The 25,068-nt window shown below is 42.5% G+C and overlaps 2 protein-coding genes across 6 annotated transcripts in view; both read left to right on the top strand.

Moving 5' to 3' along the window:
• stag1b (stromal antigen 1b) overlaps positions 1-6,514 on the top strand; it is a 37,859-nt gene extending 31,345 nt beyond the window's left edge. For 3 of the 5 annotated variants that reach the window (XM_017710448.2, XM_017710446.2, XM_037534145.1), the window contains exons 29-34: positions 313-518; positions 2,032-2,212; positions 2,338-2,451; positions 4,030-4,144; positions 4,267-4,347; positions 5,072-6,514. In XM_017710448.2, the coding sequence (XP_017565937.1) occupies positions 313-518; positions 2,032-2,212; positions 2,338-2,451; positions 4,030-4,144; positions 4,267-4,347; positions 5,072-5,095 (721 nt within the window). In that variant the 3' untranslated portion in view covers positions 5,096-6,514. The remainder of the gene's footprint in view (positions 1-312; positions 519-2,031; positions 2,213-2,337; positions 2,452-4,029; positions 4,145-4,266; positions 4,348-5,071) is intronic. The other 2 variants (XM_017710449.2, XM_017710447.2) reach the window with 1 other exon arrangement.
• Positions 6,515-18,650: 12,136 nt separating this feature from the next.
• Positions 18,651-24,070, top strand: msl2b (MSL complex subunit 2b). The gene is made up of 3 exons (XM_017710450.2): positions 18,651-19,352; positions 19,561-20,280; positions 21,616-24,070. The coding sequence occupies exons 2-3, from the start codon at positions 20,139-20,141 to the stop codon at positions 23,298-23,300; spliced, it is 1,827 nt and encodes a 608-aa protein (XP_017565939.1). The 5' UTR covers positions 18,651-19,352; positions 19,561-20,138; the 3' UTR covers positions 23,301-24,070.
• The last annotated feature ends 998 nt before the right edge of the window (positions 24,071-25,068 follow it).

Genomic DNA, 25,068 nt, shown 5'->3' with positions numbered 1-25,068 from the left:
AATCAGTGTTGGTAAGACCAAAAGGCTGATCCCTATGGTAGAGAAAACATGACCATTTTGTAGATGTAAGGTAAGAATTCCCAAATGCAACCTTATTTGGAAAAACTGAAAGGGCCAAAAGAGTACATTTGGGTACTAACATTAACGTTAAGGTTAGCATTAGGTCTAGGTATAGCATTACTCAGCTACAGTATTACACAAAGTGTGTGTGTGTGTGTGTGTGGGCGAGTGAGTGAGTTAGAGAGTTAGATGTGTTATGGCTGTATATGCTATAGCACTATCAAAATATAAAGTGAAATTGTGTGTTTGCAGACATTCGTACTTGGAGAAGTTCATGACTGAGTACATGATGGAGCGGAGAGAGGACGTGTGGTTGCCGCTGATCGCCTACAGGAACTCTCTACTAACGGGAGGAGATGAAGACCGCATGTCTGTTACAACGGGCAGCACCACCAGCAGAGCCAGCACAGTGCGCAGCAAGAGAGGCCGACCGCCACTGCACAAGAAACGCACAGACGGTGAGGTTACCCTTAGATAGTTTTATATTTATACATATATAGTTGCCGAGAGGGATAAAACCATTCTTAAGTTAACATCTGTTAAGGTCTGTCTGGGGCAAAGTGCTGTGGAGATTAGCGTTGACGCTCATGTAATGCTCTGAATTCAGATCATGAAAGCCTTCCTGATTAGCTGATGAGCTGAATCAGGTGTGTTTAACTAGGCAGTGTATTAAAGTTTCCAGTGTTTTGGCTTGCACAGACTGGAGCCTGACGTGTGTTAACATAATTCAGGTCCCTTTTTATTTGGTTCATTCATTTGGACTCATTCAAGAGGTCACAAAAGACTCCGCAACAACATCCAAAGAACTACAGGCCTCATTTGCCTCAGTTAAGGTCAGTGTTTGACTCCACCATAATAGACAGACTGGGCAAAAATGGCCTGTGTGGCAGAGTTCCAAGACGAAAACCACTGCTGAGCAAAAAGAACATAAAGCCTCGTCTCAGTTTTGCCAGGCAAACATCTTGATGACCCCCAAGACTTCTGGGAGAATACTCAGTGGACTAATGACACAAAAGTTGAATTTTTTTGGAAGATGTATGTCCCATTACATCTGGTGTAGAAGTAACACAGCATTTCAGAAAAGGAACATCATACCAACAGTAAAATATAGTGGTGGTAGTGTGATGGTCTGGGGCTGTTTTGCTGCTTCAGGACCTGGAAGACTTGCTGTGGTAAATGGAACCATGAATTCTGCTGTCTACCAAAACATCCTGAAGGAGAATATCTGGCCATCTGTGACCTCAAGCTGAAGTGCACTTGGGTTCTGCAGCAGGACAATGATCTAAAACACACCAGCAAGTCCACCTCTGAATGGCTTAAAACAAAACAACTTTAAGACTTCGGAGTGGCCTAGTCAAAGTCCTGACTTGAATCCGATTGAGATGCTGTGGCATGACCTTAAAAAGGCAGTTCATGCTCAGAAACCCTCCAATGTGGCTGAATTACAACAATTCTGCAAAGATGAGTGGGCCGGAATTCCTCCACAGCGCTGTAAAAGACTCATTGCCAATTATCACAAATGCTTGATTGCAGTTGTTGCTGCTAAGGCTGACCCAACCAGTTATTAGGTTTAGGGGCAATCACTTTTTCACACAGGGCCCTGTAGGTTTGGATTTCTTTTTCCCTTAATAATAAAGACCTTCATTTATAAACTGCATTTTGTGATTACTTGTGTTATCTTTGTCTAATATTTGTTTCTGAAACATGTAAGTGTGACAAATGCGAAAGAATAAGAAATTAGGAAGGGGGCAGACAGTTCTTCACACCACTGTATGCAAGGTTCTGCAGTAACTGAGGTTTGGTAGAGAAGCTTTATCTGAATTTCTCTTCCCCGGCTAAATCCCTGCATATATTCCTACTACATATAAGTCACAGCACTATGTCACTGCCTTGTATCCGATTTAGGGACTAGGGTTAGCACCTAACCACGCTTCTAATCTCTGCTTTCTCTCTCTGTATCTGTGCATAAAGCAGCAGATGAAAGTGTGGACGGCTCATGGGTGATGCGCAACGACACCATCCAGACTCCTGGAGGTTTGCAGACACCGCAGCTCACATCCACAGTGCTAAGAGAGAACCCGCGACAAGCAGCAGAACATATCCCAGAGCAAGACTCCTCGGAACCAGGCTCTGAACCCGACTACATTCACAAGTATGGACCAGACCCAAATAAGCACTGACACATGCTGCTGATGAAAGATTTCCACATGTTGTTACAAAGTAACCGTTCACTCGTCCTTGTTTTTTTGCCTGACCACCTGTGTCATCTCCTCTCAGTCCACAGATGCAGATGTCATGGCTCGACCAGCAGAAGATGGACGAGGTGAACAGGAAAGAGAGAGGTGGCATGAACTACATGAAGGCGCGAAGCGGAGGCGTAAGGCAACAAGTGTAAGTACTTCTAGTTGGGGATGTTCACCTCCCAGTCCAGCTACTCAGGTAGTACTGTGGATATAATCTCAGCCTTAGATGCTCTGCGCACAAACGCACACAGACTGTTTTATCTAATGTACACTCAGATGGTTGCAACAATCAAAGTCTCCTCATTTGCTGTCAGCACTGCTGTCTCTACAGTCTTCCATTTTTAGTGGTCAGACCCAAAACAAACTTGCCGATTTGTAAAGATTTTGTGAAGTTCATGCCATACCATCTCTAAAGGGTATTCAAGAGTTTTGTCATGGTGTTAGAACAGCACCTGTCTGTAATTGGTTGATCTGTTGGTCAAAAAGAATACACCAGTTCACAACGAGTGTTTACCTGCGCTTAATTATCCGATAACTGCAGAAAGTCACTTTTTTTTAGTAATCCAATCAGTGTGTTTACATGCACTTGAGTGATCAGATAATGGGGAAACTCCAGGCCTACATGAGTCAGACAGTAATCAGATTTCTGCTTTGCCGCCAGCCAATAAACTCACAGAAGACGACGTGACATAAAAGTGATGTAAAACTCAAATTTCGTGCTGTGGCTTTTGTTTTTTTTAAATATTGTGCCACTTTACCTGAAAATATGAACATACATACTGCAAGATGAGGAATATTTAAATCATTAATTTCATCAAGCATCTAGTCAGTTTCAGCGTTGCTCCAAAAGTGTTTTGCTGCTTGCTTATTTCCGGTACCACCATCTGTTTTTGCACATGCACAGACTGAGAAATCAGGGTTTACATGTGCTGAGAAATCTGATTACTGAGCTAAAAGCTCTTAAGCTCTCTTTATCGGATTTCTTAATCAGACTTCTAGACCTTGCTCGGATCTTTCTCAGACTTTTTAAAAGACCATTTGAATAATCAGATAACTGCAGAAATCCGACTATGATCACATTATTGAGTGCATGTAAGTACACAGTGACTTAAGTAAAGATATTGAGCCCATTCTTCTGAGTGCTGATATTCATGCTTAAAGAATGTCATACAAACGCTTGATTTGGATTGGTTTGTCTTCTCCTAAAAGACCCTAAAGGATGATTTACATCCTCAGATGCTTTACACAACACTGTAAATGTTACAGTAAAATCAAATTTGCAGAAATAGTTTCTTTTTATATAAAATATAATTTGTGTGCAGATTTCAAAGCAGGGTCAAGCACCAGGTAAATGACATACAGTAAAAATGTTTGTTGCTGCCCTGGTTAACTCGAGTAAAAGAGCAAAACAGAACTAAAAACAGCAACTTTGACTATTTTATTGATTTGTGCTATGAAGAATTTTACTAAACCTGAAAAACAGTATTGTGGTTTATCAGTATCGAGGTATACGGTACAGACGATATCAACTTGCCCTTCTTCTTTGTACCAACTGCTTCACTCCTCACAACCCAGATTGCAAAGATTAACGGTGTTCAGTAACGTGGATGAGCAAAAAGCCTTTAAAAGGAGCTATTTATATTTCTGTATGATGCACATTATTACTTATGATTGGCCGTGTGACTTGGACACTGAGCTTTAACCTCCTCACGTCTGGTCATTTCAGACGTGGCTTAATGGAAGATGACGCAGAGCCCATCTTTGAAGATGTGATGATGTCATCGCGTGGTCAGTTGGAGGACATGAATGAGGAGTTTGAAGACACCATGGTGATAGATCTGGTGAGTTCTTTGCTCAAGGCATGTCTTATGACCTCGTATTCTGGTTTGATGAGTAAAACTGTGAGTGCAGACAGTCTTTCTCAAACCGGAGTATTCCTGTTGATTCGTTTCTCTCATCTCAGCCTCCATCAAGAAACAGACGAGAGAGAGCTGAACTCAGACCAGACTTTTTTGACTCCACAGCAATTATAGAAGATGATTCTGTAAGTATCTCTTATGCCAATTCTTCATTATATGATTGTGTCATCACTGCTGAGTCAAAATCTCCTAAATGGAAAATTTTACACAAGGGGGGGAAAAAAGCTTTTTTTAAATCTTTGATGTGAGTTAAAGGGGGACTCACCAATTATTTAAATTCTGAATAATTCAGTCCTTGAGATGTGAACAAAGTGGTTTGGTGTGAAATGGCTCATGGTAGAGACTCGGATTTCTTTACAGTGGTGATGATAGGAACCAGGGGTAGGAACCATGATGGGAACCGCCATGACTACAGATATAGCCATTTTATTGACTCTCCAACAAATGAGTGGAATTCCCCTTGAATGTTTAAAAAAAACATTACATTTTGGACCATCTATATTGACTGGTTCATCATGAAATTTGCATATAATGTAAAGGGCAGCTGGCATTTTCAAATTGTGTGACAAAAATGAAGATATTATCGCTGGTGTTGGAACAAAACCTCGTATCTCCATTTTTGTTGTTTTTCAGTTTTTAACATAATTTGAAATTGCCTATTGCTCTTTATATTGTGTGTAAATTTCATTTTTTCCAAAACATCTGGTTCCATTGACTTACAATAAAGTAAAGTAATTTTTTTTCCTTTTCCTGTAAAGTTACTATTTCGGAGATGCGAGGTTTGGTTCAAACAGCAGCGATGTATTAAAGATAGTTATGTTAATAGTTTATTTTCTTGTTTATTCGCAGGGATTTGGTATGCAAATGTTTTGAAGCAGACTACAGATTCTGTGGGGGAAATCACAACCAGCAATGTCATTTCTCCAGTCAAGCAGCACCAACGTGTTTTGAGAATCACATGTTCAACGTATTATTTTCAAGCAAAAAAAGAAAAGAAAGACTTTTGTGCTTTTCTCAGTGATAAAGTCACAGTCACATGTTTGACACAGATGAAAAGTTTGGTGATCATACTGAGTTTTAGTGAGGACCAGTGCGTGACTCTCCTGTCTCTCCATCTCTTCTGTTTTACCATGGTACACACAGCCGAAAGCGTAACATCAAGCATCAAAACGAACTCTTTCTGTTTTTGTTTTGTAGCGTTCTCATAGAAATTTGTCCCTTTTTTTTAAATCAAGTCCCTGCAAAGCATTGGCATATTTTAACACAGTTTTAAAATGATTGTGAAGTTCATGTACATACAGTATGGGTTTATGTAACGTCACGGTTTGAGTTGAGCACCACTTTGGCGCTCGGTGAATTTTCCTACTTTAAATGTGGACACATACGGAGAAGGAAAGTGGGATTGTCAAGAGTTCAACAGCAGTTTCATTTTTTCCTCAGATGTGATATTAACAGCTCGCCAGTTTACACTTTACTAGTTTGTGCTTACCTCCTCTGGTTAAGAGCCTCTTCGAGCGGTTTGACCGTCAACTTTCCATCTGTGAATACGTCCCAGCTGTAAAACATCTACACGATACTGTGTGTCTGTGAATGTGGTCTGTTCTCAATCGGGACGTCCCGCGTATGAAAGCGCATCAGCCTTCATTTTAGAGCGTCAATGTGGTATTCACGAGTGATGTCATATCCCTTGTTTAGGATGGTGCCTATAGGACTACATTGCTATTTTAATTAGGATTCATCAAGCTGGGGGAGGGTTACCATTCGTTCACCATGTTGACTGTTCATTTTTTATGTTTAAATAAAGGTATTTAAAAAGTATTTTCAATTAAGTAAATTTGCAAGAGCTATCGGAACTCAGTGTTTTGGGTTTGTTTTTTTTTTTGGCACAATATTTTTGTTGTTGTCTGTCCCAAAACTGTACTGGAAGTATTTCTTCATGGCCAGAACAAAAATTTTAATATTAGCAGTTTTATTTTTTTGATTTGTTCATTTTCCTTTTTGGTCACTCCTTAGCTGCATTAATTCTCAATGAAAATCCACATGGATGAGAGATTATGTGCGTTTTCTCCAGCTATTCGGAAGAAAACTGTTTGGCCTTTACGATTCCTGACGGGCGGTTTCTTTTTCTTTATGACAGTTTGTTTGATCAAGTCATTTTCCTGCCACCCTGCTTGGAATAATCGGTCAACTAGATTTTAACAGTTGCTCTGGAGAGAAGTCTACATTTTGTTTCTGTGTTGTTGTTGTTCAGTACCAACAAAATGCATTTTAATAAAAATGGATTATTCATAAGTTTTGTTTGTGTTCTAAAAGTAATAGACTTTGATGGTTGGTGTTAAAGGAGACAGCAGCGTTCTCCAGCTCAGATCCTCTGCAGCGGTACGACTTCAGATGATTACAGCATTTCATGGGCGTCACCAAAGGCTAGGAGGGGTGCCAAGCCTTTACTCTGGGGGGTCTGGGGGCATGCTCCCCGAGCAGCAATAAGAAAATCGCCCCAAGCGGTCTCCATCGTGAATTCTTAGAGTAGAAATGGACAAAAAAGTGAGATGTTTGGACAGGCCAGCACACAGTAAGTCGGTCACTTTTTTAGATGTACATAGAACCTTTTTGAAAGTAGTTCTATGTAGCACCAAGAATGGTTCTATTGTTACAAGCCTTTCACATTGCAAAGGACCATTTAATTATGCAAAGGGTTCTATAAGTGTTCATGGTTCTATATGAAGCTATTTTTCTTTACTAAAGAATCCTTGAAGAACCTTTTTTTAAGAGTATCTAAGCATGAAATGGTTCTAAATAAAACAATTCTGTTTACTGAAAAACCTTTTTAACTGATTTTAAGAATGAAATGGTTGTATATAGAAGTCATAGTTCTCAGTAGAACCATTCTGGTTACGGAAGAACCTTTTTAAACTGTATTTAAGAATTAAATGGTTCTATATAGAAGTCATAGTTCTCAGTAGAACCATTCTGGTTACGGAAGAACCTTTTTAAACTGTATTTAAGAATTAAATGGTTCTATATAGAAGTCATAGTCAAACAAACCATTCTGTTTACTGAAGAACCGTCTTTTTAAAAGTCAGCATGTAACACAACCCCGAGGCAGACAATAACAAAATGAGGTTCTTCTGCTGTTCTGGACAAAATGAGAACGACCAGGAGGAAAAATACCCTTTCAAAGAATGTTCAGATCAAGAAACTACCATCAAAGAGCAGATTCAGCTGGAACCAGAGAAAACATTTGTAAAGATGGTGGAGAAGGTGCAGAAGAAGAGTGAAGGAGGAGGTGCAGGAGCTGATAAGTGAATTCTTAGAGTAGAAATGGACAAAAAATGAGATGTTTGGACAGGCCAGCACACAGTAAGTCGGTCACTTTTTTTTAACTTGTGCTAAACTCGTTTTTTTTTTCTTGTGATAAACTTTTTTTTTTATTTTTTTTACTTGTGCTAAACTCGTGGGTTTTTTTTGTTTTTAAAGACTGAACACTCTCCTGCTGGTCTGGGCTAATAATTATGATCAGTTATATGATCAGAAATAAAAGCTACCGAGAGCAGATCCATGCAGCCTGGATTAATCTGAGTCTGAGGATTATAATAAAACAAATTTGGTGAGAATCGGTTGAGTAATAAGGAAGTTGTGACTGATTTAATCCCGAGACTCATCGCCTCTCAATTCAAGTCAACTTGTTCACAAGCGGATCTTGACCGCTCCAACATGGCGGACACGCAGACGTATCGCCTCCGATAGAACAGCAGACGACGCGGTTTCTGGATATTTATATCTGTGGCTCAGCCAATCAGATCTTAGGGACCAGAACTATCCATCCATTAGCCAAACACAGATCAGGAAAAAACGGCCTCGCTTTCCATGGACATCCCGCTGTAGATCAGGTGTTCAAATTGTTAACAAAGTTATCTGTTGAAACTCTGATTCTACCCAGTGGTGGGTTAGGATTTGGACCAGGGTGAGGGTTGGGTTTAGGTTTTGGATTGAGGTAATCGAAGGTTAGGGAGCCAGCCTCGTGACCGGAAGGTTACTGGTTCGATCCCCAGAGCTGACAGCACATGACTGAGGTGTCCTTGAGTAAGACACCTAACCCCCAACTGCTCCCCGGGCGCTGCGGATTGGGCTGCCCACCGCTCCGGGCAAGTGTGCTCACTAGAGTGTATGTGGTGTTTCACTAAATGCGGAGGTGAAATTTCCCTGTTGTCACTTAATCTTAACACAGGTCACTTAATCTTGTGGTTGGTTAGTGTAGTGGGTAACACCTCTGCCTTCTACACTGTAGACTGGGATTCAATCCTCCACTTGGGTAAGCACCCTACACTATACCAATAAGAATCCTTGGGCAAGACTCCCAACACCACCTTGGCCTCCCTATGTAAAAATGATCAAATTGTAAGTCGCTCTGGATAAGAGCGTCAGCCAAATGCCATAAATGTAAATAAATGAGGGTTACGGTTAGAGCCAGGTTTAAAAAAGGTTAAAGAAAATAGATATTTAGTTCAGTGTAACTTGAATGTAAATCTACAAAGCATCTAAAGTGGACTGTCCAGTAAAGTAAAGCAGTGCATCTCTTAGATAAGACGCGTCCTAAGCTCTTAGCCTATTGAGCAATGAAGAATGAATGAAACGACACATCTGGGTGTAATTTCATCCGAAACGTTCTGCCAATTGAAGGCCATTCAGTTACTTTACATGAGGACATATTTCTGCCTGCTATTGTTCATCTTATAAAATAGATACAACTTTTCATTCAGAATGGCTGGTTATTAAAAATACTACCAGTTAAAACTCCCAAGCAGATTAGAGGTTGTTGAGCCTCGTTGCAGTCATCAAAGCCGAGGTGCCTTCATTGTTGAAATAGTTTGCAGTAGTTATTTGCTGTACTGTTATGTATCGATCGACTTCTGCCATCACGTTCATTTATAATCTGACGTTCGTCAATATCAAAGAATTCAGAGGAAAATATGTTCCACAGGCGTTCACACATTTTGGTGCTTTGAGGAATTAATTAGTTGAGTCGGGTGTGCTGGATTAGACGCAAAAATGTGCACAGTGTGGGGTCTCCAGGACTGGGATTGGGACCCCCTGATGCATCACAACACACAGTGGAGCCAAACCTGCGCTGTGAAGGGCTGTAACTGATACAGGGAATATTTCTGTGAACCTCGTGTCCACAGGGTGGTTCATCTGTGTATATTCATGTTTCATGTTCTATCTGTTTACCTGTCAATCATGGCTTCATCTCAAATTCGGACTATTTGTGGTACCGAACAGTCACGTGTGGACCACAGAGCATCGCCACTGTCCAACACAAAACACTTATCTGACCATGTTCTATACGGTACCTGACATCGGAACGTTCTTCATGATTGTTATTTCATACAGAAAAAAGCACTAGACTCAAACTAGTCTAGACTTTAAAAAAAAAAAAAAGAGTTCACCAAGGGTTCTGGTCAAGGGAATGGTTCAATAGTGTTCTAGATATCCCATTGCATGCCTAAGTGATCCTTTGCATGGTAAAATGTCTCTTCAGATTAAAGAACATGTTTATGGTTCTGCTAATGTCACGATGTCAAGCTTGTAAGAATAGGAGAACCCTTTTTGGTGCTGTATAGATTTACTTTCAAAAAGGTTCTATATAGAACCACATACAACACATTCTCCATCAGTCTGAAGAACCATTTCACCATGTAAAGAACTACACACTTTAACAAGATGGTTCTGCAAGGGTGCTATAGTAAGGAAAATGGTTCTATGAATACTCAAACAACCTTTCGCATGATTAAAGGACTCTTTGCATTATGAAAGTGTTCTTCAGACTGATTGAGAATGTGCCATAGATGGTTCTATATAGAACCTTTTTGAAAATGGAACTATATAGCACTAAAAAGAGCTCTACTGTTATGATATCAAGCTTGATTTTTCAAGGGTTCTATAGTGAAGAAAATTGTTCTACATAGAACGATGAATACTCAAAGAACCCTTTGCATGATTAAAAGGTCTGTGCATCATGAAAGGGTCCTTCAGATTGACTGAGAATGTGCCATAGATGTACATAGAACCTTTTTGAAAGTAGTTCTATGTAGCACCAAGAATGGTTCTATTGTTATAAGCCTTTCACATTGCAAAGGACCATTTAATTATGCAAAGGGTTCTATAAGTGTTCATGGTTCTATATGAAGCTATTTTTCTTTACTAAAGAATCCTTGAAGAACCTTTTTTTAAGAGTATTTAAGCATGAAATGGTTCTAAATAAAACAATTCTGTTTACTGAAAAACCTTTTTAACTGATTTTAAGAATTAAATGGTTCTATATAGAAGTCATAGTTCTCAGTAGAACCATTCTGGTTACGGAAGAACCTTTTTAAACTGTATTTAAGAATTAAATGGTTCTATATAGAAGTCATAGTCAAACAAACCATTCTGTTTACTGAAGAACCGTCTTTTTAAAAGTCAGCATGTAACACAACCCCGGGGCAGACAATAAAAAAATGAGGTTCTTCTGCTGTTCTGGACAAAATGAGAACGACCAGGAGGAAAAATACCCTTTCAAAGAATGTTCAGATCAAGAAACTACCATCAAAGAGCAGATTCAGCTGGAACCAGAGAAAACATTCTCAGAAGTGGACAAGAAAAAGCTCTGACCAAGCTGGTCACTAACATCTGAGGGAATACGGATTGAGAAAAGATGGATGAAGAAAAAGTAGATGGAGCTGGAGAAGCTAATCAGAAAGGAGCAGTAGAGGAGAAAGAGAGGGAAAAGGATGAAATGAGGACGTAAAGATGGTGGAGAAGGTGCAGAAAAAGAGTGAAGGAGGAGGTGCAGGAGCTGATAAGTAGAGGAAGGAGAATTTGAGACTAGGGTGGGTGATGGAGCTGCTGGTGGAGAATCTGTGCAGAGCTGAGGAGAACACGACTGTAGGACACACAGCAGACATGGTGAGGGCTGACACACACCTGGAGGGAAACATCTAAGATGAATCATCATGATTCAGTCTATTTTAGACAGTGTCAAGAGATCTTGAGCTTCAGAAAAGTGTTATCTGTATGGATGGATGGATGGATGGATGGATGGATGAATAAACAATATTATTATTAATGCTTATGTTATGGACGGTTTATCCACATCTGAGTCGGTCCAAGCAGTGAAGCTGACCGATGGTGCAGCTTTTTATGATTTTGGGTTAGATTTGGTCCGGAGATACCAGAGATATGGAGCAGAGCTATTGACTGACTGTGACTGTAAAAACATAGTCAGGTCTCAAGTCGTTGGTGTTGAATTCAAACTTGAGTTGAACGTTTTGGATTTCGTTGAGTTGAATCTGAAGTTATCAGGTTTGTGTCTGGAGTCCAAGTCATGTGTCTTGTGTTCACACCTCCATTAGGACTCATAAAATACAAATCATTCAAAAGTAAACAAACAAAATAAGTAGGGCTGGGCGATATGGCCAAAAATGTTATCACGGTAAACAAAAATCGTTCGATATCGATACACATCGCGATAAATGTAAAATCGTTATTTCTGCCAAGTTTGAAGGCTGAATTTTGCTCCTGGGTGGTTAATCGCTGCTTTAGACTATCCTTTACGGTCAGAGCACGACAAACACTCACCAACCAGTGGAAGATCTCACAAATCTGTCATGGGACAGTGGGAGAAAGTGTCTGGTTGGTAGTTTTTACCAGCTGGAAAAGCACGGCCGGTACGGAGCCCCGCTGGTGACATCCTGTAGAAATAAAAATGCGTGGCACGTGGGAACGTGATCCTAATGCGTGGCCATGACTAAGTAAGGCGTGGGAATGAGATCGCGGCTTACTAAGTCGTGGCCACGCATTGGGGTCTCGTTCCCACACATTAATAATGTGTGGCCACGATTTAATTATCTTGTTCCCACACCTTACTAAGTCGTGGCCACGCATTATTTTTTATTTCTACAGGATGTCACCAGCGGGACTCCGTACGGCCACAGCTTGTGTAATAGTCATAATTTAAGAAAGAGAAGATTATTTTTAGCTGGTGATGAGGCTCGGCTGTCCCGTTACAAAAGCTAAATGGGTGGCCAACAGAACTGACCTATTCAGTCTCTCAACATCAACTCAGTATAATCAGCGAACATTATCTGGCTCGGTAGGTCAGTGATGGATCACACCGCCTTACTGCCATCACTCCTACCGCATCCACGTCAGAGCACATCACAATATTCAAACACCAGCTATCAGACGACTGGGTTTCTCTATTCTACTGTATTAGTTTAAGGGGTGAACCACAATATATCAACACCAGATGAACTGAGTCCTGCTCTTAGGCACGTTTAAACTGAAAGTGGTGCTTTTGTGTCTTGTTTGATCTACAGTATCATCAACTTGCCGTGATTTAACGCTGCTAAAGCTTGTTAGGATGTACGGAAAGAGGTGAATTCGCTGTAGGACAGAACAGTTACGCCACTTATCTCGTCACTCCGACTCAGTCACAGGAGAACAGGTCACCGGTCGAAAATTCATCCAACCTCTCATCGCTCTATCGAGGAAAAGCTATATTACAATAATTATCGTTATCTTTTTATGAAACGGCTCTTCAGATTGATGGATAGATGTTCTGTAGATGGTTCTATAGAGCTCCTAATTGAAAATAGTTCTATGTAACACGCTGCAATTTGCAACCTGAAGCACCTGTTCGTGTGGCAAAGAACCCTTTAATCATGTAAAGGGTCCTTTGAGTATTCATGGTTCTATGTAGAGCCATTTTATTTACTAAAGAACCCTTTAAAAAGTTTTAAGACTGTAGTTATACAGTATTTTACCATAAATAATAATGCAAATAAAATAAAAAGTGCAAATGTCCATGAAATAAAGGTGATCAGTGTTTTTATGTGTGAAAAACAGCAGCGTCGTAATGCAGTATAGGTTCGGTTTATTTGCATACATTTAATCTTTTTTTTTTTTTTTTTAAATAATGGACATTGACCGTTAAATAGCACAGTACTTTTACAGTGAATATTAATGATGTATGTGTAGATGAGAACGAGTGTCGATACAAGGTGGACGTATCTGATTAACTGACAGCTGTGTACGTCTCAAGCCAGGTCTCAGATCGTTGGTGTTAAAGTCAAACTCGAGCTGAGTCTCCTTAACTTCGCTGAGTTGAATCTGAAGTCAGTAGATCTGTCATATGGCTTGTGCTAACACCTCCATTAGGACCTTCAGTCCATTCTTCATTTATAAAGACAATGCCACTGCTTATTTTACAGATCTCTCACAGATTGTTGCTCCACATATGCTGAATCTGTGAAAACAAGGTGAGTGACTGTCATATGGGGAAAAAATGTATGGACATATATTTTTGTATATTTAAAATAAGACAAATACAGTGCAATCTGTGCCGGGATGTATTCCAAACGCTAAAATGTATTTCTGTATATATACATACATCATCTAGACTGCTTCTCCTTCTGTGTTGTGGGGTGTGCTGGAGCCTATCCCAGCGGTCTTCTGGCGGAAGGCAGGATACACCCTGGACAGGTCTGTTTCTGAATAAATATATATGTTAAAATGTATTCAAAACTACAAAAACTGACTAAATACTTCTTAACAATCTGACCCAGTTGAAACACACAGAAAATTTTAAAAAAGAAAAAGAAAAGAAAGGTGGGCCAAGTACAGAACCTTGCGGCACACCACAAAATATTGTCTTCCAGTTAAATATGTAGAGAATCACTTCCAAGGAGGCCAGCCAAGTTTTCAAGCTGTTTATGTAAGTCCTGTGATCTATAGCATGATCAGATGATTACAACATAATTAAATGCAGCAGTTAAATCCAGAAGAACAAGCACTGAAACCCTGCCGTGGTCAGCATTCATTCTCCCGTTGAAAGATGCTGGGCAGCTTCCAGCCTAATTAACTTTGCTTATGTAGCAGTCAAGCTACGCTTTTTGTAAATCTTCTAATTTATTTCTTCACCACTGTGCCAAAGGCTGTCAACTGCTCTGGGAAATGTGATGTGAAGAGACTAAAATGTTTTACATTCTTTCATTGTTTGTTCCCCAAATAAAACAAAGCATCAAAAAGCCTCAAAAAGGCTTTTTTTACTTGCTCTAGTAACCTGATTAATATCAGACCAGTTATACCAGTTTGCAATGATCGCACCTAAAACTAGGACTGCTTAAAATAAGATCTCTTGCATCTAAAGCCATCATTGTAAATGAAATTATTACCGATCACGATTTTGATGCTCTGTGCCTCACAGAAACGTGGATTGGACCCGATGAATACCTTAGTCTAAGTGAAGCCACCCCCACAGGCTATAGCTATGTGCACAGCCCTCGTTTAAGTGGCCGGGGTGCAGGTATAGCAACCATCCATACTAAAGCTTTAGGCGTGGGCCAGAAAGCAGGCTATAAATGTTCTTCTTTTGAAGTTCTTGTACTTAATATACTGATCAAGGAACAAATAAAAACTCATTTTTATTAATTACAATTTACAGGCCGCCTGGTCCGTATTCTCAGTTCTTACAGGAATTCTCTGAGTTTCTATCAAGCTTAAGGACGTTTTCAAGTAAAATAATAATTGTCGGAGATTTTAATATCCACTTTGACAACCCTCACGACACACTAAGTAAGGCATTCATATCTATCATACGCTCCATAGGTTTCACCCAAATTATAAAAGGGCCCACACACCACCTCAACCACAGTCTAGACTTAATACTGACCTTTGGTGTAGACATAGATAACTTAGCCATTCTCCCCCAGAGCACAGCCGTCTCAGACCACTACTTAATCTCTTATGAAATCCAGTTTAGTGGTAATGTGCATTCATCACCATGTTATCGTGTCAAGCGACCTATAACTTCCTCCACAGCTGGCAGCTTTATCAGAAACCTTCCTCAGTTATCAGCTTCAGTCAGCTGTCCATCTAATCCTACAGAGTTAGATATTATGACCAAGTTCTTAGAGGATACTTTTCGATCTACTCTAGACAGTGTGGCTTCATTAAAAAGTAATATAGTAAGGCAGAAAAAACTCGTCCCTTGGTATAACGATCATACCCGAGCTTTAAGACAGACTGCCAGACAACTAAAGCGAAAAGGCACCTGACTAAACTAGAAGTGTTCCAGTCCGCCTGGAAGGAGAGCCTTATAGACTGTAGAAGAGCTCTTACTGCAGCACGCTCAGCCTGTCTCTCCTCTCTCATAGAAAACAATAAGAATAATCCTGGATTCATATTTAGCACAATTTCTAAAATAACAGAGAACAAAAAAGTCACTGAACCCCAGATGCCATTAGCCTATAGCAGCAATGATTTTATGAATTTCTTTATTGATAAAATCGAACAAATTAGGCAGAAAATTCAGAACACACAGTTAAACTCTTCAAACCTGCTGTCTTCTAATGCCAGTCTAGACCCCGAGAATATTACAGTCACTGCAGATAGCCTGGAATCGTTTACCTTACTTCAAGAAAATTAGCTAGTTAAAATCGTTTCTTCCGTAAAATCATCTACCTGTATTTTGGACCCAATTCCTACAGGTTTACTCAATGAAATTTTAACAGAAATAACCAAGCCTATTCTGTCAATAATAAACTCTCTTAGTCTTGGATACATCCCAAAATCCTTTAAACTTGCAGTAATTAGACCGCTGATTAAGTAAGCTAACCTTGATCCCTGTGAACTATTAAATTATAGACCTATCTCGTATCTCCTCTTTATATCTAAGATCTTGGAAAAAGCAGTAGCAAAACAATTAAGCTCTTATTTGTATAGGAATCATCTACATGAAATATTTCAGTCTGGTTTTAGGCCACATCACAGTACAGAAACAGCACTAGTAAAAATTGTAAATGATCTTTTATTATTCTATGACCAAGGAAATGTGTCTCTGCTAGTTCTTCTTGATCTTAGTGCAGCATTTGACACAATAGACCACGCTATCTTACTAGATAGACTAGAAAACCTTGTAGGGGTAACAGGAACAGCTCTTTCCTGGTTCAGGTCCTACCTCACTGATCGCTATCAGTTCATTAATGTAAAGGGTGAATCATCTGTCCTTGTAAAAGTAAAGTATGGTGTTCCACAAGGCTCTGTTTTAGGACCTATATTATTCACAATTTATATGTTACCATTGGGCACCATTATCAGTAAAAAAGGCACACATTTCCACTGCTATGCCGATGACACTCAGTTATATATATCAAGCAAACCGGATGATAAAATTAAACTTAGCAAGATTGAGGACTGTATAAAAGACATAAAAGACTGGATGTCAAGTAACCTTCTCTTACTTAACTCGGATAAAACAGAGGTCCTGCTTCTTGGTCCAAAAGCAGCTAGAAACAAACTGTTTAATTTTACACTTAAACTTAACAATTTCTCAGCTTCATCGAGCTCATCTGTTAAAAATCTTGGTGTTGTGATAGACGCTGATCTGTCCTTCGACACACATATAACTAATATCACTAGAACAGCCTTCCTGCATCTCCGCAATATCGCTAAATTAAGAAATGCATTATCTCTACAGGATGCGGAAAAGCTAGTTCATGTTTTTATTACTTCAAGGCCTGATTACTGTAATGCCCTGCTGTCTGGATGTCCCAGCAAAAGCCTCGACAAGCTTCAGCTGGTCCAGAACACTGCAGCCAGGGTCTCAGAAGAACCAGAAAGTTTGACCACATCAGCCCAGTTTTATCAGCCCTGCACTGGTTACCAGTTAAATTTCACATTGATTATAAAATTCTATTACTGACATATAAAGCTCTAAACGGACTCGCCCCTCAGCATCTGAGTGAACATCTCTCCTACTATAAACCATCACACCTACTTAGATCACAAGGTGCTGCTCACTACTGGTACCTAGAATTAATAAAGCTACATCAGGGGGGAGAGCTTTCTCATACAAAGCCCCCCAGCTCTGGAATAATCTTCCTGTTAATGTTCGAGACTCAGACACAGCCTCAGTTTTTAAGTCTGATGCTGCTGCCTCTTCTGCCTTGATCGGGTGCCACTGCCCACCAGCCTTCTGGACTGGCTTGACCACCACTGAGCTTCTTGCTATACAACGCTGTGCAGTCCTCACCCTCAGATGCTGCTGCTGCTAATCATAAACTAATCTAATTAACCGCTGCCCCACCTTTATACTAATAATGTTTGCTGTCCGGTGTCGACCCTTCTGAGTCTTGGTTCCTCTCAGGGTTTCTTCCTCTTTTAGGGAGTTTTTCCTTGCCACTGTTGCCACTGGCGACGCTCATGGGGGCTCGGACCCGGATTTAATACTGATTTTTCTGTAAAGCTGCTTTGTGACAACACCTGTTGTAAAAAGTGCTATATAAATAAATTGTTTGCTTGCTTGTTGAAGGAAAAACAAGACTTTTTACCAAACATCTGGATGCATGCTATCGTATTAAATAGGCCACACCCTACGTTTTTCTTGTCTTGTTTTTTTTCTTTTTCCCTGAAGTCCACTTTTGTGATGTTTGTTTGGTTCTGTATATCAAAACCAGTCGCAATTCACTTAACATGACCATTTTCCCACCTCTTGGAATTACAGCCTTTAAGACTGATAGACAGAAATGTTCTGATCAGCTGCTCATTACTGTGCCTCTCTCAAAAAGCAGATCCCTCCTTAAAGCCTCAATGCAAATGGGTGGACTTAACTGCTGTAGGTTGCAAAGACAGATATATGCAAATGCAGCGCTTTGTTTGACATCACAAAAACAGTGAGAGAGTTCTTAAATGTCTCAGTGTCACTGCTGGTCTGAGCACAGTCCATCAGCCACAAATGTCCAGGCAACAGCGTCCTGTGACCACTGATGAAGGACTAGAGGATGACCAACACAAACCATGCAGCAGCAGATGAGCTGTCGTCTCTGACTTTACATCTACAAGGTGGACCGACAAGGTAGGAGTGTCTAATAGAGTGGACAGTGAGTGGACACAGCGTTTACAAACTCCAGCAGCACTGCTGTGTCTGATCCACTCGCACCAGCACAACACACCACCATGTCAGTGTTACTGCAGTGCTTGAGAAAGAGCCACCACCCAAATAGTACCTGCTCAGTGGGGGTCCTGGCCACTGAAGAGCAGGGTAAAAGGGGGCTAACAGAGGAAGCAGATAAACAGATGGACTACAGTCTGTAACTGTAATTGTGGCTGATCATCTATTTATTGCGGCGTTATTTATTAAAGATTCGTTTATGTTCATTCTTGCTACATAACATGACTGGGGTGGGCGTCAGCCCCACTTAGGATGACGTTTAGGACCCCTCACTGTTGAGAAACGACCCTGTCTGTCCTCCTCCTCCTACTCAGCCTCCACCTACGTAACGTTTATGTAACCAAGGGAACAGTTCAATCCCGCCGTGTTCTCGGACATCGCCGTGTTCTCGCGAGACTCGAGGGGCAGCAGCAGCAGCGGCAGCGGCAGCAGCAGCGCCCCCTCCTTGAGCTAATGCAGAGAGGAAAAGGGAGGGGAGAAGCGCTACAGCCCCAGCAGCCTTTTCAAACACAAATACACCCCACATTTACACGTTTCACCGGCAGAAACCCGGACCCCGAGAGTTGGATACCGTCTACGTTCGGCATCCCGCTCCAAACGCGTCCCGAGGAGGCGGCCGAGCGGCTGGATAAACCCAATAAACCCCGAACCGGAGAAAAGCGGCCTGTTTTGTTCCTGATCTCCCGGAGCCGAGGCTCAAGCTCGCTGGCGACCGGTGGAGCAGCTTCTATCGCCTCCTTTCATGCCTTTTGGACATTTCTTCTTTCCTTTTTCGCCTCGCCGCGCCCGCGTACTTCAAGTTATGTCGCTGACGTGAGCTACTAAGCTAACGAACTGAAGCTAACGTTGTTTTCGGCGGCTCGCGAGAAAGTCGCCCGAGAAGCGGGCCTGTTTTGTTTTTGCAGCGCCATGAAAAGCAGGGGGGCACAATAACACACACACTCATACACACACACACGCTCACGCGTACATATATCCGCGCACACACCGGGTCTTCGGCTCTGCCCCTGCGCCGGGCGCTTATCGTTAACGGAGGCTCGCTCGCCGCGAGGAAGGAAAGTGATGTGAAGAAGCGGCGCCGCGGCCACGACCGGCGGTTGGAGTCGACGGCGGGGAGCTGGCGTTAACGCAGCCGAGCAGGTGGGAACAAATCTGGAAGGTTTGAATCCGGCAGCTCCGGGCTGCTCGTTGGAGGCCAGCTAGCGTTTAGCGTTAGCATTACGGCTCCTTCTCGGCGAAGAGCGCCGCCACTGTTATTGTTGTTGAATTTGAAAACGAAAAAAGGCGAAAGAAGCTGATACCCCCCCCCCTCTTCCTCCACCTCCTCCCGACCCCCCACCCCCCGAAGAAACAGGCCCTCTTCTTCACAGCAAAAGACGACCCCCCCCCCCCCCGGATTTAACACGAGCTCATGATGATCATTCGGGCTCGTTTTCTGTCACGGATGAGAGAGAAAGCCGTTAAAAGTAATGGCGTGGTGGTGGTTGTGCTGAACGCGATGTGCGCTGCTGTGCTTCTGTGGAAAGACATTTCCAGCGTGCGTGTGTGCTGATTAGCTCCCCGTGCTAACCGGGCTACAGCTCTCAGCCGTGGATTATAATATAAACCTGTACATATACGTATATATGTATGTGTGTGTACAACTTCGGCTCCAGTCACCGTGTGGAACGTCTGCGAAGACGTCGGACTTGCAGCCCGTGAACGTTATCACGGAGGACGGCGTTTGTCAGCGAGGTCCGCCTTCCTTCCTAGCCGAGGCATTAATCTGACTGGGCGACATTGTGGAGAACGTTAGCCGGCGGGACCTGCTGCGTGATCCTCTCCCCCCCTTTCTCTCTCCCTGTCTTCCTCCACCCGCCTCTCTCTCTCTCTCTCTGTTTATTTTCTCCCCGAGCTGCATCTGTCGAGCCCTGAGACTTGCTGAGGATGAACCCGGTGAATGCGACCGCTCTCTACGTGTCCGCTTGCCGTTCGGTGCTGCAGTGCGATCCCCGGGACCCCCAGGCTTTAGCCGAGCTCTATAAGCTGCTACCGTTCTTCAGACAGTCCCTCGCCTGCCTAGTGTGCGGTAAGCATCCATCTGCTGTTTTAGCACCTTTTGTTTTTTCTCATGAATGTGTATGCGTTGAGTCGTTTGCACATAGCTCCTCCTCCTCCTCCTCCTCCTCCTCGGCTCTGTCGAGCACGACACACCCCCGTGGAGTCCCAATGCAAACACAGTGCATATTTTCCTCTCTAATATTCTGTATATACCTCTTATTAGACCTGCATGCGCGCAGATACTCATCTGCATGTTTACAGGTGCCCACGCATCTGTTTTCAGTCTCATTTCACATCGGCTCATCATCACTTTCTTATCCTTTATTCTCTTCATTGTGTTTTTATTGTGTTCTGGCTCTTCAAGGGTTCTTTATTCGTAGTTCTAGGTAGAGCCACGGGCATTCCGAGAAACCTTTGCATGACTGGAAGGTTCTTCGCATCCTTGATTGATGGAGATGGTTCTGTATGGGACCTTTTTGATAAGAGTTGTAATGAAACCCTTTTTGGTGTTGTATAGAACGGTTTTTCGAAAAAGGTTCCATGGACAGCAGATTCTCCATCGATCTGAAGAACCCTCTGATCGTGCAAAGGCTCGTCCGAGTGTCATTGGTAATATATAGAACCTTTCTTGCGAAAGAACCATTTTAAAGCGTGTAGTCTCCTTAAAAACGTGCTCGTCTGGTCATAGATGTGTGCGCTCACCGTGATGAGTCCCTTGCATGTGTAACGTGTTTGGCAAAATAAAGGGATTCCTCTTTCGGAGCACGTCTGTTCGGTTATGTTAGCACGCTTTCACTGATTGTGGTTTGTTGATTTTAATTTTTTTCATATGCTGTGCGCGGTGCACTTTTGCATTTTTCAGGTCTTGGCAAGCGTTTAAGAATATAAAGTAAATGTAGGTTCAGTTGCACATTCGTTGCTCTGTATATTAAATCTGAACTGTGCAGTCATGCATTTTCCTACCTGAATATGTAGATGAATGCATGTGTAATTAACAGCAGGTGACAGTGGACTTCATTGGAAACCCCCCCACCACCACCACCCATGGGTGTGCAGACAGGGATACAGGATATTTTTAACCGGAGTGATTCATGAGCAGTTCGGTTTGCACGTCGTGACGCAAATTCTGTTTGACATGCATGGTGCTTATTAAATGTTCTTACAAGTAGATTTGTGTGAGTGATTATTTTTTTTTAGACATTTTAATCCATTGCACAGTGAGCAGCAGCCTGCAGCTTTCACTGAGGTTGTTGATAAAGAGCGCCATCTACTGACGTAGTTGCACCCACTGCATGCTGAAATGTTTTGAAGTCAACCATGAAGTCTTTTTAATCTCAAATAATTTGTCTGTTTCTTTGCGCAGGGAATTTGCTCCAAGATCCGATCGCCCCGACCAACTCATCGTGCCAGCACTATGTCTGTAAAACGTGTAAAGGCAAAAAGATGATGATGAAGCCATCTTGCAGCTGGTGTAAGGACTACGACCAGTTTGAGGAGAATAAGCAGCTATGTATCTTGGTAGATTGCTATAGGAAGCTCTGTGAGTACATTGCAGAGTCTCCCCTTGCCTCCCATATTTCAAGTGCTGTGGGGGGATCCCCGGACATACTGGCTCTGTTGAACGAGGGCCTTTCGTTGGACAATAACAAACAGGGGGAGGACTTTCTTTCACTGAGCTTGACGCACCACTCTCCTCCTCCCTCAACCTCGGAGACGCCTCCTGAGGAGGATCCGTCGCCCCATTTGTCCGAGGTGAAAGAGCAGACCCTGAGTCCGTTAGGGGTGAACGGCCTTCAGGACTGTAACGGGTTAAGTAACGTGGACGAGTTAACATCCAGCTTGCCCTCACCTCACAGTAATGTCCCGGTGACGGTGGAAGTGGACAGTGAGGTGGTGAAACAAGAAAACTTTACAAATGAAATTCCTGTAAGTGAGGCTGTGGCTGCGGCCGGTGAGGAGCTTTGTGCCAGCAGCATGGACATATGCGGTTTCGGAGAGGACATAAAACACGATGGGGGTACTCTCTTGTTGAGCGTTGAGGAGGTGCTCAGGACTCTGGAGCCAGACCATGTTCCTCAGGATGAGTGCCCTACTATCCTACAGTCAAGCCTTGAGGCTTCAGGGAACATAAATGGACCGTTTGGCTGTTCCACCACCTCTGCTGATTCTTCTCGGCAGCTTTCCTCCCTTCCCCCTGACTCTGCAGGGGTCTTGGCGCCCCAGCATCCGGCCACACAGCAGAACCCTCAGCCCTCCTCTGGAATATCCTGTTCTGCTGTTACTCCCAGAGTGCCACGGTCTAGCCGTAAACGTTCCCGCTCTGAGAGCGACAGCGAAAAGATTCAGCCCCTGCCCATCTCTACCATTATCAGGGGGCCCACTCTTGGTGCCTCTGTGACTGTTCCTGTCAAGTGTGAACCTAAAGTTCCAGCACAGGCTGCACCCCACATGGCGGCTGTCCCCAACGGTGGGGGGTTGTCAAAAGTGGGGAAGGCCTTGTTGGTGCCCAATAAAAGTGTCAAAAAACCTCTTGACCAGCATGGACCCAAAAAGGCGTACACAAAGGCAAAACAGACCACTCCCAAATCGAAAGATAAGACGAAAGAGCGGATTGCGACCAATCCCCTTGTTCCGGGGAGCCCGACAAAAGTGGTGTACAAGAAGCCGCAGGAGAAGAAGGGCTGCAAGTGCGGCAGAGCCACCCAAAACCCAAGTGTTCTTACGTGTCGGGGCCAGCGATGCCCGTGTTACTCCAACCGCAAAGCCTGTCTGGACTGCATATGCCGAGGCTGCCAGAACTCCTACATGGCCAATGGTGAGAAGAAACTGGAGGCGTTTGCCGTGCCAGAGAAAGCCCTAGAGCAGACCAGGCTCACCCTGGGTATCAATGTCACCAGCATAGCAGTGAGAAACGCGGCCGGCAGCGGGGCTGGGGGGGTGCTGAATGTCACCTCAGCAGCAGGCCCACCTGTAGCCTCGTTTTTAGCTGCTGGACATCATGAAGACAAGGGTTTTGATGAGACTTTGGATATGAGGTTTGACTGTTGAGCCCTGCACAATGCTCTTACCATCGCACCCCCCTTATTCCAGCCTGGCTCACTCTTGGCAAGGTGCCACCGAGACCTGGAGGGGAGCCAGTGGAGTCAACAAAATAAGGCAGCTACTGTGATTCTGTTCCAGTTCATGTTATCAATTGAATTAGTCGTTGCTGAAGCTTGTGCCTATAAATCACTTGTAACATGCTTTTTTTTGTTGTCTTACACACTATTGTGAATTAGAAAAGTCATGTTACTGTAAGTTGAGAATTCTTTTGGCAGATTTTTTTTTTTATTATTATTATTGTTTCACTACAAGTGATCTATACGGCATGATCTTTGGCAAGAAATGCTTGACCTCGTTGTTGTGGGTCATGTTATGTGCATATGTGGATGACTTTGAGTTAGTAGGCTAGAAGACGAGACCTGTTCAAAGAAATGGTACCTGCTATGTCAGTAGAGACTGGTTGTATTTATAAACATTTTTGTACACAGACTTATGGAATTCAATTTAAAAGTACATTTTATGATATATTTTTTAAGTTACATTAACAACATTTGCAGTATTTATTGGGCATCACTTAACATAGATTGCAGTCCATCTAGGGCTTCATCAGGATACCATTTCTACAGATGCAAGTCACTGAGATGCAGTATGTTCGGTTTCTGTCTAAATTATGTTGCAGTCCTGTTTGTGCTAGTTTATGCTGTCTAAAACTTTTTTTTTTTCCCTTGGGGCATTTAAATACCTGTAATATAAATGTAACATATTTCCACATAAAAAGAAAAAATCTAAACCTGACTCCTGTCTTTTATTTCTCTGACAGAATAATTGAACGTGTTTTGAAGTTGGTAGAAAGAGTTTTAGTAATGGGACTTTTAGGAAATTTAGCCTGGTCTTGACTTGGAATGTCTGATGCAATTAGCCTTTAGTACCACAAGAGGGCAGAAGAGAGGCGTGGACAAAAAAAGTCCTGCTTGTGAAAAACTGAGAGGTCTTGTCTCTTCAGGCGAATAATTTGGACATTTATTAAGTCTGCATTTCTGAAAAGCTCACCTTCCACGTGCACAATTCTTCAAATGCAACTACCAAAGTAACTGGTACTTTTTTTATTTGCATGCATTACAAAACCTTGGGTGTTGCAGATCTTTGTCTCGTCGTGTTTCTGTTGTAGAAATTCCATATGCAGCTTCGTTGATATGAAATCCTTGACTGTGGCCTTCCATTTGTTTGATTTGTGGTGGCTCTCTGTGCTTTTACCTCCTTGTTTATGTAGGGGGGCATTCAGGAGTTGTTTCCATCCACCAGTCACTGCTGCTGTTGCTGCTGTTTTTCTTCCATGTCTGTTTTCCCCCTCCCTTCTTTTTCCACAGCCATTACAGGAATCCTAATCTCCTATTTACCTACACAATGCTTTTTTTCGGCTCATGCGTTTGGGTTCCACCAATTGGGTGACCGATCACGTTGGCAAGCCCTTTACATAGCATTCCTGCCTTCTGAGCAGATGTTATGAGCTACACCTTTGGTTTCTCAAGGCCTTCGATTCACTGATCAATGTCGTTCCCTGTACTTTACCTCCTGATTTATGTAGGGGGTCGTTGAAGAGTTGTTTCCATCCACAAGTTGCTGCTGCTGCTGTTTTCCTTCCATGGCTGTTCCACCGCTCTTCTTTTTGCGCAGGCCATGCACTTTCGCTTCCTCTGCAGAAAATGCTGTCACCATCTTGAACAGTATTGGCGAACAAATTATGTTTACATCAAATTTTTCTCCAAATATTTTT

Source organism: Pygocentrus nattereri, chromosome 24, assembly GCF_015220715.1.
Source record: "Pygocentrus nattereri isolate fPygNat1 chromosome 24, fPygNat1.pri, whole genome shotgun sequence".
Lineage (NCBI taxonomy): Eukaryota > Metazoa > Chordata > Actinopteri > Characiformes > Serrasalmidae > Pygocentrus > Pygocentrus nattereri.
This window is presented reverse-complemented; position numbering and strand designations above follow the sequence as displayed.